Source organism: Piliocolobus tephrosceles, chromosome 2 (genome assembly GCF_002776525.5).
Source record: "Piliocolobus tephrosceles isolate RC106 chromosome 2, ASM277652v3, whole genome shotgun sequence".
NCBI lineage: Eukaryota > Metazoa > Chordata > Mammalia > Primates > Cercopithecidae > Piliocolobus > Piliocolobus tephrosceles.
Window position 1 is genome coordinate 118,535,274 of NC_045435.1, and position 13,960 is coordinate 118,549,233.

The 13,960-nt window shown below is 35.9% G+C and overlaps 1 protein-coding gene across 1 annotated transcript in view; it reads right to left on the reverse strand.

Annotated features, from left to right (window-relative positions):
* LOC113224940 (EGF-like and EMI domain-containing protein 1) overlaps positions 1–13,960 on the reverse strand; it is a 608,761-nt gene that overhangs the window by 100,391 nt on the left and 494,410 nt on the right. Inside the window, 1 exon segment of the mRNA XM_031935244.1 lies at positions 6,627–6,749. Coding sequence (XP_031791104.1) covers positions 6,627–6,749 — 123 coding nt within the window.

Here is a 13,960-nt window from a genome sequence, read left to right on the forward strand (position 1 = left end):
GCTGGAGTGCAGTGGCCGGATCTCAGCTCACTGCAAGCTCTGCCTCCTGGGTTTATGCCATTCTACTGCCTCAGCCTCCCGAGTAGCTGGGACTACAGGCGCCCGCCACCTCGCCCGGCTAGTTTTTTGTATTTTTTTTTTTTTAGTAGAGACGGGGTTTCACCGTGTTAGCCAGGATGGTCTAGATCTCCTGAACTCGTGATCCGCCCGTCTCGGCTTCCCAAAGTGCTGGGATTACAGGCTTGATCCACCGCACCCGGCCTAAAATAAATTCTTAACATTACATTTTAGTAAACACAGCTAAGTGTTAAAACAATGTATTTTTAAGGTAGCTACTGAAGAAATAAATCTACTTTTTATCATCTATTGTCATTTCAGTCTTATCACTTATCTCCTACATTTCTGTGATATGCTCCAACAAAACCTGGCTACTCTCAGTTCTCTAAGTAAGCCATGCCCTTTTCTGCTTCTGCACTTTGCTTTACTCTTAGCCTAGAAATTAGCTCACCCCCAAGTCTCTGCCTATCAAAGCTACACTTACTATGTTCCATGTCAAATGACCTGTAATTCCTTCTCTGATTACGACAGCCAAAGGCATTCTCTTTATCTGAAATATCAAGCAATTTTATTTGTGTTGGTTTAATAATACATCATAATATATAGACTTATAACTATATAATTGGGTTTCAGACTAAATGAAAGACACCGATGACCTTTTAATTGTCAACTTTAGTGGAATCTTTTCCATTCTCTTCTTGATTGCTGTTAACCACTAATTTTTCTAAATCTTCCTTTTGAGTTCATGACAGTGCAATTTTCACTTTCAATTGCTGCTTCTCTGTACTTACACTCTGGTTACCAGGGTTCTGACTTGGAGTTATCATCTGTGTCTCTCCTCTGTTCTCCTTTATTCACCCTTCCTCTAGTCTATCTTCATTTTACTCTTCTATTTTGATACATAATACTTGCAAAATAGTTAGAATATTCCCTTGTACATTGTATTACTTAAATATAACCTATTAGAATATAAAAAATATAAGGACTTCACCCAGATGGATTTGCTTGTTAGAGAAAACTTAAAGTTGTTCTGTTCCAGTATTTCTAGCTTTTGAAACATTGTTGATATTCTCCTTTACAAAACACATTGTTTTTCCATAGTTGTTAAATGGTGGGTTTTTCATAGTTGAGAGGCAGGGGCTAGTAGATATAGCTAAATATGAGAAGTAATGGTAATGTAGACTAGACTGCTTTCATTATTAGAGGATGTTTCTTACGAGTCAGGGGTTACATGCTAAAATAATTTATATTACCCATATTTTCAGTATTTAACTGTGTAGTTTACATTTTAAGTAACTTGTAAGGTTTTGGCTATAATTTGATATACCTCACAAAATCTTTCTTGAATTTTTATTTTTAATAACAACCTTGTGAAACATGCTCAGCTCAGATCTCCATTCATAATCATGTTCTTTCCTTGATGTATTTGCTGAAATTGGCCTTCCCAGAGGGATGAAATAATTAAATGATTCAAAGTTTTAATGCTTGCATAGTTCTCTTACTGCTCTTTCATGACTTCAGTACATAGGTTTATTAACATCTGCATTCATAAAAAAAACAAGTGAAATCTGATGTCTGCATAGAGAAACCTTAGATAAAGAACATTTTAATTACTTCAGTCTCTGATACAAGAATTGTTTATTTCCAGTTGCAGGGAATGATTAGGATCTGTTTTTGTTCAATGGTCTTCTTTTAGAAGTCCAATGTGCTGTTCATTGTACAATGGAACCCAGTGACCCCTTTTCAGTCTCACTAAATAAAAAGAAGAAGAAAGATGACCTAGAAAATATAATCTAAAGATTTTAGATATTTTGTTTGTGGTCAAGTGTGAAGCATGGTGCAGTCAATGTGATACTTGAATGATAATTAAGCAGAAGTTGGGGGGCAAGGAGAGGGTAGGTGTACAAGCAAGAGCTTGATTAAAATAAAGATGTCCTTACTAAAACTTTGAGCTTGGGCCGGGTGCGGTGGCTCAAGCCTGTAATCCCAGCACTTTGGAAGGCCGAGACGGGCGGATCACGAAGTCAGGAGATCGAGACCATCCTGGCTAACATGGTTAAAATTCTCACACTGCTTTTATGCTTATACTCTATAATAGAGTCTGAGTTATTTCAACACTTTTTAAATAAAATTAGAGCTCTATAAAATAGTTATGCCTGATTCACTAGAATTTTTAAAAATTCAAGTTAGCAGATGATTTATAATGAACTATGAAACTATAGTTTAGAAATTATAAAATTATAACACCTTAGTGATGAATTTTAAGCCCATTTGTCCAATTTCTGTTTTGCACAGGAGGCAGCCAGGGTGTAGAGAGATTAAATGACTTGCTTAAGGTCACATGCCAACTTGAATTTGCCACAGTCCCTAGACCACATAGATGAGATTCAGTGTTCACTAATACGAACATAAATTTCTCTGTCTTTCTGATGATTGCTAAAATCTATGTTCCATCTTTTAAACTGCTGCTCTCCACATAAAAGAAAATTTAAAAATATAAATATGATTCCATAATATGCATGCTAAGGGAGAACACCAATAGCAAAGCAAATATGACAAGAATTCCACTTTTGTCTGCTTCCCCATGCTGTGTCTGCACCCTTCCATCAGCAAAGTGCAGCTACTTTCACTTGCTATGATGCTCCTCACACGTGGGGCATCCCTTCAGGCTGGTTTTCCTGATGCTGTGTTTCAGGAGAAATGACAGTGGGTCAGGAGCAGTGCTTCTCAAGGACAGGGACTGAGGCTCCAAGTCTCAAATCCCATTATAAAGAAAGCTGTTGAGAGAAGCATTCACTGCAGAGTTTTGCATCAGACTATATGACAGTATCATGAGACAATATCATGATACAATAATGTCATGAGATCCTTCTCCTATATACTTTTTAAGAAGTGACATCATAATGACAAAAATGTATGGGGGGTATTTTGGGGGTGCCATAGACATCTTAAATAATCTGAGGAAAGGCCCTGGCCTCCAAAGCAATGATGCATTTCAAAAATTTGCAGACAATTCCATGGGTTTGAACTGTGGTCCACTAAACCAAGATCCCCAGATTTATTGTGATCCCATTGTATCAGCAGTCCAAGCAACTTGTATGGTGAGCCACGTGCCCTGTGCGCTCATATTTCCTGCCACCTTAGCTAGCTGCCATGGACTCCTTCCCTTACACCACTCTGTGCTGCTTGATTGTTCTGACGGAGGCTGACTGGTCAGCACCACACACACACCACCACAAGAGCACCGCCCTGAAAAAGAAGACCCTTTTGAAATGAAGCCATCTGCAACTCTGTGTCTGTGTGTGGAGAGTTTACTTTATTGTAGTTTTGATTAAGATAAAGTACAAAAAGCACCAGAGGTTGTAACTCAAAAAGTCACACTAGTCTCATCCTATGACTAGTAAGCAGAATGGGGAAAAAGAAAGAAAAGAAGGAAAAGAGGAAGGAAGAAATGGAGGCACTTAATTTCAAGTACTCTAATGTGGTGAAATCACAACATTTCATAACTTTATCTTCTTCTCTGTGATGCTATTGTGAATCATAATAAACTTCCATCTACTACAATCTCCCATTAAACACCAACCACCATATTCAGCTTTCTACCAGGCAAAAAATCTCAAAGGGAATGTGAGATAATTCAATGTTTTGTTTTTTAAAAAATATCACTATTAGTGGAGAGCAGTTTGGAGATATCTTAACTAAAAGTAGGACTAACATTCAACCCAGCAATCCCATTACTGGGTATACACCCAAAGGAAACGAAATTCTCCAACCAAAAAGATATGTTCACTCGAATGTTCATGGCAGCAGTATTCACAATAGCAAAGACATGAAATCAACCCAGATACCCATCAGTGGTGGGCCGCATAAAGAAAATGTGGTACATATACACCATGGAATACTATGCAGCCATGTAAAAGAACAAAACCATATCCTTTGCAGTAACATGGATGTAGTTGGAGGCCATTATCCTAAGCGAATTAATACCAAAACAGAGACCAAATATCACATATTTTTCACTTATAAGTGGGAGCTATACATTGAATGCACTTGGACTTAAGGATGGGAACAATAGACATGGGGAACTACTTGTTGAGGGGAAGAGTTGAAAAACTACCTGTTGAGTACTATGCTCACTGCCTGAGTGATGGATCAATTGCACCCCAAACCTTAGCATCACACAGTATTCCCATGTAACAAACCTGCACATGTACCCCATGAATCGAAAATAAAAGTTGAAATTTCAAAAATAGATAAATAAATTGAAGTAAAAAAAACTTACCCCTTTTACAAGATAGCCCAGAATACAGATCAGCCTGAAAGTCAATTCTTTGCAATAAACCCTTTCTTTCAGAACAAATAAGCAAATCGTTATTGTTCTTAATCTTACACATTATTTATGCTTCAATATAAAGTGCTTAAGTTGTTGTTGGGCTCCTTTTAAAAAGACTGTTGTAAATGTAAACTGTGTCAGCTGAAATTCTTAAGCCCACCCTTTGAAACCAAAACTTCAGTGTATTCAGTGGAAAGGACATCAAAATTTTTTCAAGGGTCAAGTGCTGGGCTTTTAGTCTAGTAACTTCTGTAGAATGATATCGAGGGGTTAAACACTTTAAATGATGAAAGTCATGAAATCTGCATTTCTTATTAGCTTAATTCTCTCTCTATATATATATATATACACACACACACACACACACACACGTAATGGGAGATATATACGTGTATCCGTATGCATATATAAATTTAATTTTTCCCTATGTTAAGATTCTGCATAAGGAGATCAGCATATGGAGCTGCAAGTAAGCTATTATCATAGTGCCCATGTATATGCACAATAATGATCAGCTTTTAAGGAATAGAAATAGAAAGGATAATCCTTGTCCAATTCCACTTTTGACCTGATGCCCTTAAAAAAAATTGAAAAATTCAAGGACAGTGATGGAAAGGAACAAAGGAAGAGTTTAATGATTTTCCTAAGAAATAACTAGGAATTGCCAAATTAATTATACCTATAAACACAATTTAGTTGGTGACTAGAGTTTTTATTTTGCCTTATCACAAAGACCAGATATTGTAGATTCATATAAATCACTACTTTGCAAAAAATTTTTGTATCAGAAACAAAAATTTACCAGGTAAACTTTTACTGATAATATCCCATCTGCATGTATAAATAATCCTGCTGCTCTTATGTATTTTGTGATTGAGAGAAGTTATAGTGACAGTTTAAAGACGTTATCAGCTGGAGACTTTGCAGATTAGAAATGAGGATGGAAAGGGATTCTTCCAGCTAAAACCAGTAATCCCACAACAAGACAGGGTTGTTTTGATTTAAATATGCATATATTAATGTCCCCCAACCTGTGCTTGCTGTCAATACAATCATTATGATATTGACCTCCTTGAAGCCTAGGATATGAGTTTTGTTTGTATCTTCACTTGAATTCAAGAACTTTTTTTCTTTTTCTCTCAGAACCTGTTTTCTCATATCAAAATCAGATCTAAGAACAGGACATCTTTACCTGTTCGCATTGCCTTTTTTTCTTATTTCTCAAAAGATATACTAAGAAGAAGAAGGAGGTGTATATGTTAAACAGTTAGTTGAAACTGGCTGATTTCAATTCCAAGTTTCGTAATTATATACTACATTATAAGATACTAACAATTTTGTATGGATGAACTAGTTAACAAACCCTATAAACAAAAAGCCAGCAATTAAATTGTGCTGTACAAAGTGCTACTTTTTTAATATCAATATTTTCAAAAGGGACCTGAAGTTAGAATGCATTTTTATGTGATCTGAGGATCATCACTTAATGAAAAAAAAAAATTTATATAAATTACTTCAGTTAAAACAACAAGGAACATTTACAAGTCATACAGGAAACATAGCATTTTTAAAGTTCATTGTTTTTTTCTGTTTATGAAAGTGTCATATGCTCATTTTAAGAAGTTTAGAAAATTCAGAAAAATACAAAGACAAAAATAATAATCCTACCACCCCCAAATAGTATTAAGAAATTTTGATGCACAATGAGCATACAGAATTTCAGATTTCGTGTGTGTAGTTTTGACTGTGCTTGAACAATCCTAATATCCTTGGCATATAATCTGCTGTGATCTTGCTGGGGCTTGAATTCTAATCAGGGTGTTCTGAGTTCAGTTCTGTCTAGTCTAAAATGAGTAACATTGTTGCTAGTAATTATAATGGCCCAGTATCTTCACTTTATTGTAGTTCTATGCTGTGCTTGTATATAAGCAACAACTAACAAATGTGTACTCTACTGTATATGGTAGAAATTATATGTTACAGAAATATTCACATATTTGGGGATTCAAGGTTTGCTTGTGAATGTTAATTTCTATATCTCCTTCCTCATTTTTTGTCTGGTAGTCTTTTAATAGCAAAATATCTTTTAAAAAAAATCCTAAGGGATAGAATTGTACTAAAAACTGTCAGCTTCTATAGATATTTTTACAATAGAGAAACCTTTCCTTCCTGCCTCTACATGGGCAGGTCGATTTTCACTGAAAACGACTTCAAGCTGGTTCTAATATTTACTCACTTATGCAGGTGCGTTCGTCAGCATGCAGTCTCCATCCCGTATCACATTCCCAGTGGAAGGTGCTCAGAGTGTTAATACAGCGCTGCTGGCAGCCTCCATTCACCACCGCACATTCATCGACATCTAGAGGAGGAAGACAGATGGTCAGGATTACAATGTCATTCCAATGTCAGCTTCGAAGAAGTGGCACAATATTTCTTTGATACACAGTATGTGTTATATTGTACAAAGGCACCATCTCTGTTGCCACAAATCTTTGCTTGTTTGATCCATTTTGTTTCATCGTGTAAACAAGAAAATGTACCCAGAAACTTTATTGAGATTTTTAAAGCCCATGAATGATGAGCATAGGGATTGCTCATAATTTTCTATTCTTCAAATATTGGTTAATTAGACAGATCTGAGATATAGGTATTTCCTTGGGGAAGGAAAACTGGAGGGGAGAATTACAATAAGCTACTCTATCAGGAGCAACACACGCTAGTAGATAAACACCTATTATTGGTCTGGCACTGCTGAATAAAGCCAGTGATAGAGTCTAGACCTTGAATCTCCTTCTCATGTGCTATGATGAACATCAGGGCAGAGACAGATAAATTAAAATGAAACCATGGTTTGGTGTTCTTAAAAATATACGTTTGTGTCACTGATTCAGCTTCTTCCTTCTCAGTCAAGATGCCATTTTTGGAAATACCATGTTTATATGAGTGGTTAATTTTAGAAAATATAGAAAGAGGTCAAGATTCATGATCACCTATGTCTTAAGATCAGCCAAGGTCATGATAAATGAATTATGATGTTCATCTTCTGTTAGAAAAGAAAAATCAATTTCTCTCTCAGAAGCTACACTTCCTTGTACCCTGTGTAATCAGTACTTGTGTATCTAAAATCACAAAAAGAAGACAGCCATAAACCTAGGGAGGTATTTTCAGGTAGCTGGTGGATAAAGAAATTCTAAATGTTCTTGTTTGGGGATTTATTTTTAAATAAAAACCTATGACTTTTGACAAGTTTCAAAGGATAGGAACACATGTGTCTAATGGATAGAATGCCTGCTAATGGATAGTTTTCCCTGCTCCCAATCTCAGATATTCCAGCAAGAATATTAGGAATGAACATTCTTCACTAAAATATAGTCAATCTACTAGACAATCAGCATTACAACAAGCAGTGTAAATTCCATAGGGCAAGATCCTTATTCAAGAAGACATCAAAATGGAGAAGTATTACTATTTCAATGACTCATCATAGCACCTTTTCAGGCTAAAATCCTATGATCTGTAATGAGTGCTTTGCACTGTAATAAAGACCAGAGGATATGACCTGAGGGAAGCAAAAGAGTTTTAACTTGGCATTGAATTTTTTTAATAAAGGAGACAAAATATATACAAAGAAGATATAAGTCATCAAATCCGATACTTAAAAACTACTAGTTCTCACTATTTTACACAATTTAGTATTTTCCTTTACAAAGTAGATATTCTGGTATAATTCCTGATATTTTCAAAGGTATCTTATTTTAAAGATAAGAATTACTGACTTTTCAAAGTGCTAGGATTTTTATTACGTTTTGAGTCTGTGATAACCAACCTCTAGGTCTTTTTCATATAAACTAATGTTAAACCAGAATTCTCTATGTGTTACTTGTATTTTTATGCAGGGTTCAATATTTATGCTGTCTAAATTTTTATCTTTCTGACTTTAGGGTATTATTCTGTGGAGTTAAGATACAATTTTAAATCTTAATTCTGTTAAACCCCTAATTAGATATCCTTCCCAGGTTTTAAAATTTTAGACATAAGTACAACTCTTAATTTTCGAGCACACTAAACTTTAGATCACAAATGATTTTGCCAGTCTCAAGAGTTATTGCAATGTGCCATATATATTTAAATACATTGAAAATGTCTTAAAGGATGCTGCTTCTGAGGGGGGAGAAAACGTATTCAAATGGGTTTAGTGCAGGGTATGCATGGGGCTATGTTGGACAAAATGATTTAGTCATATCTATGATGTTCTAATGTTTTACAGGAAAACGTTATCCAGTTGTTACTTATGTAATGAAAACAAATTTTAAAGAAAACAATATAGTATGACCACCTCCCTTGACCCACCCACCAAACTTCAATAGTTTTCTGACAAAAGAAACAAAGTTAGTGAAAATAAGAAAAATCACTGGGTCCATTCCAAAGATAAGAGTGGGCATAGATTTTGAGAATGAGTGTTCTTTTTAATATGTTTTAATGTGTTCATATTCTTTTTTTTTTTTTTTTTTTTTTTTGAGTCTCGCTGTGTCACCCAGGCTGGAGTGCAGTGGTGCGATCTTGGCTCACTGCAACCTCCACCCACGGAGTTCAAGTGATCTTCTGTCTCAGCCTCCTGAGGAGGTGGGATTACAGGTGCCCACCACCACACCTGGATAATTTTTATATTTTCAGTAGAGACAGGATTTCACCATGTTGGCCAGGCGGGTCTCCAGCTCCTGGCCTCAGGTGATCCACCTGGCTTGGCCTCCCAAAGTGCTGGAATTACATGTGTGAGCCACTATACCCAGCCTAACATGTTTATATTCTCAATCTGTTCTATAATTTTAATTAAAGTACTATACCATAGTTGAAATAGGCATGCATAACACACACACACACACACACACATGCACGCAAAACAAACTTTCTCTGTATTTTGAGTCAAATAGTCTTGGAAAAAAACAGTGTTGAAACTTATTAGCCAGTTACCTTGCCTCTCTGAGACTCAGTTTCCTCATCTATAAAATGAGATGATAGTGATGGCCACATGTACTGTGCTTTGATGTTTTTCCTATTCATATCTCAGATTTTGGTATATGGTAATGCTTGAGATTATATGTAGAAATTAAACAATGTTTTTATTCCACTAACTAGTATAGCTAACAATATAAGACCATGAAGTGAGAGCGCATGGCAGGAGCAGTAACAATATAGAAATTCAGAGGCAGGAAGTCCATTAGGTTTAGGGGAAAAATGAGAATTGAGTGCGTGGAGAGGAGAGTGGACAATCCAAAAGTACAGTGATTTGTCTGAAACTTAGCATTTAGATCTGTCAGGCTGGAGAATAAGGTCAGCAAAGGGAAGTAAAATTGAAAAACAAACCTAAGTCTCCTTTTATTTAATTTGGATGGTAAAGCATTCCTCTTCTTGATTTAAAATACAATACATTTCTGGGCAGGTTGAGACATAATAGGCTGTGTTCGCACCATAGCAAAGCAAACTTATTAAAAGTTAAAAAAAAAATCAATCATTTATAGAGTGGGACCAAATACTAAGCAATTGGTTTGACTTCTTTTTTCTTTTTGCCCTTTCAGAATACACTGAATTTACTGATTGGGCATTGTGTAATCAATAGTCCTCAAACCTGGCAGCACATTAGAACCACTTGGTAAGCATCAAAAAATACCAGTGCCAGGGTCCCACACTTACAGGGTCTGAATTAATTGGGCATGGCTAAGGCCTGGGTATCAGAACATTTTTAAAGCACCCAAAGTGATTCTAATGTGTAGCCAGAGTTAAGATTGCCTGGTGCAGGCCGGGCGCGGTGGCTCAAGCCTGTAATCCCAGCACTTTGGGAGGCCGAGACGGGCGGATCACGAAGTCAGGAGATCGAGACCATCCTGGCTAACACTGTGAAACCCCGTCTCTACTAAAAAATTAAAAAAAAAAAAAATACTAGCCGGGCGAGGTGGCGGGCGCCTGTAGTCCCAGCTACTCGGACGGCTGAGGCAGGAGAATGGCGTGAACCCGGGAGGCGGAGCTTGCAGTGAGCTGAGGTCCGGCCACTGCACTCCAGCCTGGGCAACAGAGTGAGACTCCGTCTCAAAAAAAAAAAAAAAAAAAAAAGGATTGCCTGGTGCAGTAAGTGTTTTAATTACCTAGGGATTTTGTTAAAATGCAGATGCTGATTTAGTAGATCTGCAACTGAGGTCTGAGATCTGCATTTCTGACTAGATCCAAGGTAATTCTGATGTATTGGCCTATGGATCATAAATTCCAACTGGCAAGAGTGTAGAAAGTAGTCTGTTTAACCATCAATGTCACATGAATCACAAATATCATAATTTGCTCAATTTATCAGTTGTTTAATTAAATTAGGCCAATTCAGTCCAAATTCCTAAATCTATACTCAGACCAACATATTTAAATACATATATGTATTAGAGTAAGCAAAATTATGTAATTTCAAGACAATTTTAACATTATCTGTTATGAGAAATGATCTACCTCTGTTAACCTGAAGGAAACGTTATTTCTTTTCTGATCGAATACTTCTGATATAGGATGAAACTGGGTTAAATTGCTATGATATTAGATCCTTATGCTGGAACTGTCACAAGTGATTTTCTTGGCTATCAAGATTCTGCCCAACAAAGTTAAAAACCAGAAATTTCAATATTACATTAAAATGTTATTAACAAGTATACTTCATGTGAAGAACAATTTTTCAACAATTCTCTGAGTTATATCTTCATGCTAGATGCTTATGGAAAGCCTTGCTCTTAGAATTGGAGTTCCAGGACACTGCTGGGAATAAGGATAAAGTGATTAGAATTTTCTCAACATTACCGCTGTGATGTGGATCCAAGATTTCATGATTCTATGCTACAAAAGACTGTCAAAAAGAATAAACTATGTCTGCTATTTTTCCTTTTAATGTCCTTTCTCTAAATATTTTTGTTCTATGTATCCCTCAAAACTATTTCCTCAGATGGTCACACAATATAATATCTTAAAAGAACGCACATTATTAGTAAATGTATTTTGCACTTCAGAGCTCCCTGAGATTGTTTTGTTTCTAAACAACCAAAATCATTTCATGTTATTTCTTTTAGATTGTGTAACCATTTAACTGAGAACCAGAGTAAGATAAATTATTCTTCTTTTGCCTTTTAATATACTACTCTCAGATACCTGTTGATTGAAAATAAGTGCTCCTAGGGTGCTTTATGTTGGAGATTGGACTGTAGAAGTGTTAGGTTTGGAGGAAATATTGAAGAGTTTGGTGAAGATTCTGCTAGGTTTTCCATGTGGCCTTACTTTCCTGTGTTCTACTATAGTGGCAATCACTCTATATATCAAAATTGTTTCTTTCTTCCTTAAAATTCTGCAGTACCTGATAGAATGAATTTCTTAAGGGGTTAAAGATCCCATTGCCTTAAATATTTTCTGGCATAGATTAGACACTCTATATATGTCATATGGATGAATGAATGAATGAATGAATGAATGGATTAGTTCGAGAGTCATCCACACCTTTCAATCTTCTAATGCAGCTATACTCACTGATGGAATTTCTCAGAATTGGGCTCCTTGGCTCTGTTTACCCTCTTTTCACCCTCACAGTAGACTCTTGACATTTATTTTTGACTACTCACAAGTAGCTTGAAACATCTGGTTACAAAATAATCTCTAAATCTTCTGAGGAGCAAATATGAATTGTGTCTGTAATGAGTATTGACTGGTTGCCTGTTTGGGATTCATCCATTTTCCTTCCTTCATATTAAATAAACCTGGGTGTTCCCAGGTTTTCTATAGGGAAATTTTACCTCTTTCACTTTAGAGATATCATGTAGTTTATGTGGGATTGATAAACACTGCCCCTCTTCCAAATCCAGGATGGGCTTTATTTGGCATAATCTCATCTATATTTACCACAGTAATTGGATCAGGTAGTCCCTTCATTAGCATATGACTTTCTCATGAGGAATGCATTACTTCAGATGAGATCCAGTCAGTAGTAAGCTCAACATATAGGCTGGGGATCCTGGGACATAGATGCTCTCTTGCTCTGGAAACTATAATCTATGAATATGAGCCATTTTGCATAACCACTTTGCTTCCATGAGTGAAGCTACACTAAAGATAAAGCCAATCGATATGGGACAAAACTGAAGATATTACAGAGAACTGGAGTTGGAGCCCTGATTAAACTATGCCTGAAGTCCTCCCTATCTCTGAACTTCTGTTAGGTGATCCAATAACTCCCTTTAATTATTTTTTAGTTAAATGACTCTGTTGCTTGTAAACAAAATTATCTTTACTGATGCATGCTATAAACTGGAGCAGCTTACAGTGGGAGAAAATCACCAAGTGCAGCTTAAATGTAACATCTATTTTTCAAAAAGATTTGTTGTCCTCCAATCTGTAAAATGACTTAATCTGTATTTCATAAAGTATATAAAAGTCATACTTTCCAGTTGTTCTCTACAGAATTTATTGGAGATATTATATTCTGTCAAAATTGTAATGAATTTGATGGTTCATCTTGGTTCATCTTGATTGCAAATGCTTAGTGTTTATAAAACTGCCTGTACAAAGTCATGATAACACCTGACAGTGGCAGGGATACTAAAGTTGGCTTCTTGAATGGTTTCTTCATGGTGAATCATCCTACTTTTTTTTTTTTTTTAATCTCATTCTTTATCCTGTGTGTTTCCTTTTCTTCTTTTCTTGGCAGCTGCAATCTCTGGTATCTTGCAAGTCACATCTAATTAAGTAGGAAATAAATGCATGCTGGTAACTCTGTGGAGTTTATTTTCCTAATTTCTGCTATTGCTGCAAATAAAAAAAAGTTGCCAATTATCTAGCACAGGCATTCACCAAGCAATAACAAAAACCACTTAGTTTAGAAAAGAGGCAAATAGGATTTTTGAAGAGAATGACAGTACTAAGAAGGAACAAAGCTTAAAGGACTTATCTTGTGCTAAGGATAGGAGGAGAGGACGCATGTTCATAGAATATGCAATTAGTTTGGTCTATCTAGGGAGAGTTAAAGTGAAAAAGATTTTGCTAGAGATGTGGCAGGGGCCTGATCATGGAAAGTCTTTTATACTACATTAAGGAGTTACGGCTTTACTTTATAGGCAGTGGGCACTAACAGAGTGAAGAACAGATAAGAGGGGTGGCAGAGTGAAGGCAGAGAAGCCAACCAATAACTGTTGCCAAAATCCAGATGAAAGATAATGAGGACGTAAGCTAGTAGCAGAAGAAATAGAAAGATGTAGCAGATATAAAAGAACTTAAGGAGAATAAATCAGTATGACTTGGTTATTAAGTGAATGTGATGCAGAAGAAAGAGTCAGGGTCAATTGCCTTGAATAATTGGATAGATGGTTGTGGCATTCACCAAAATAGCATAAGAGAAGAAACACTGCATATTAGATGAATAGATCAGTTTTAGAAATAAATATTTTGACAGGCAAGTACATAAGTCAAAGACAAATTTTGTTATCTTCTTGTTATTATCCCTCACAGCCAAAAAATAAAATAAAATAAAATAAAATAAAATAAAATAAAATAAAATAA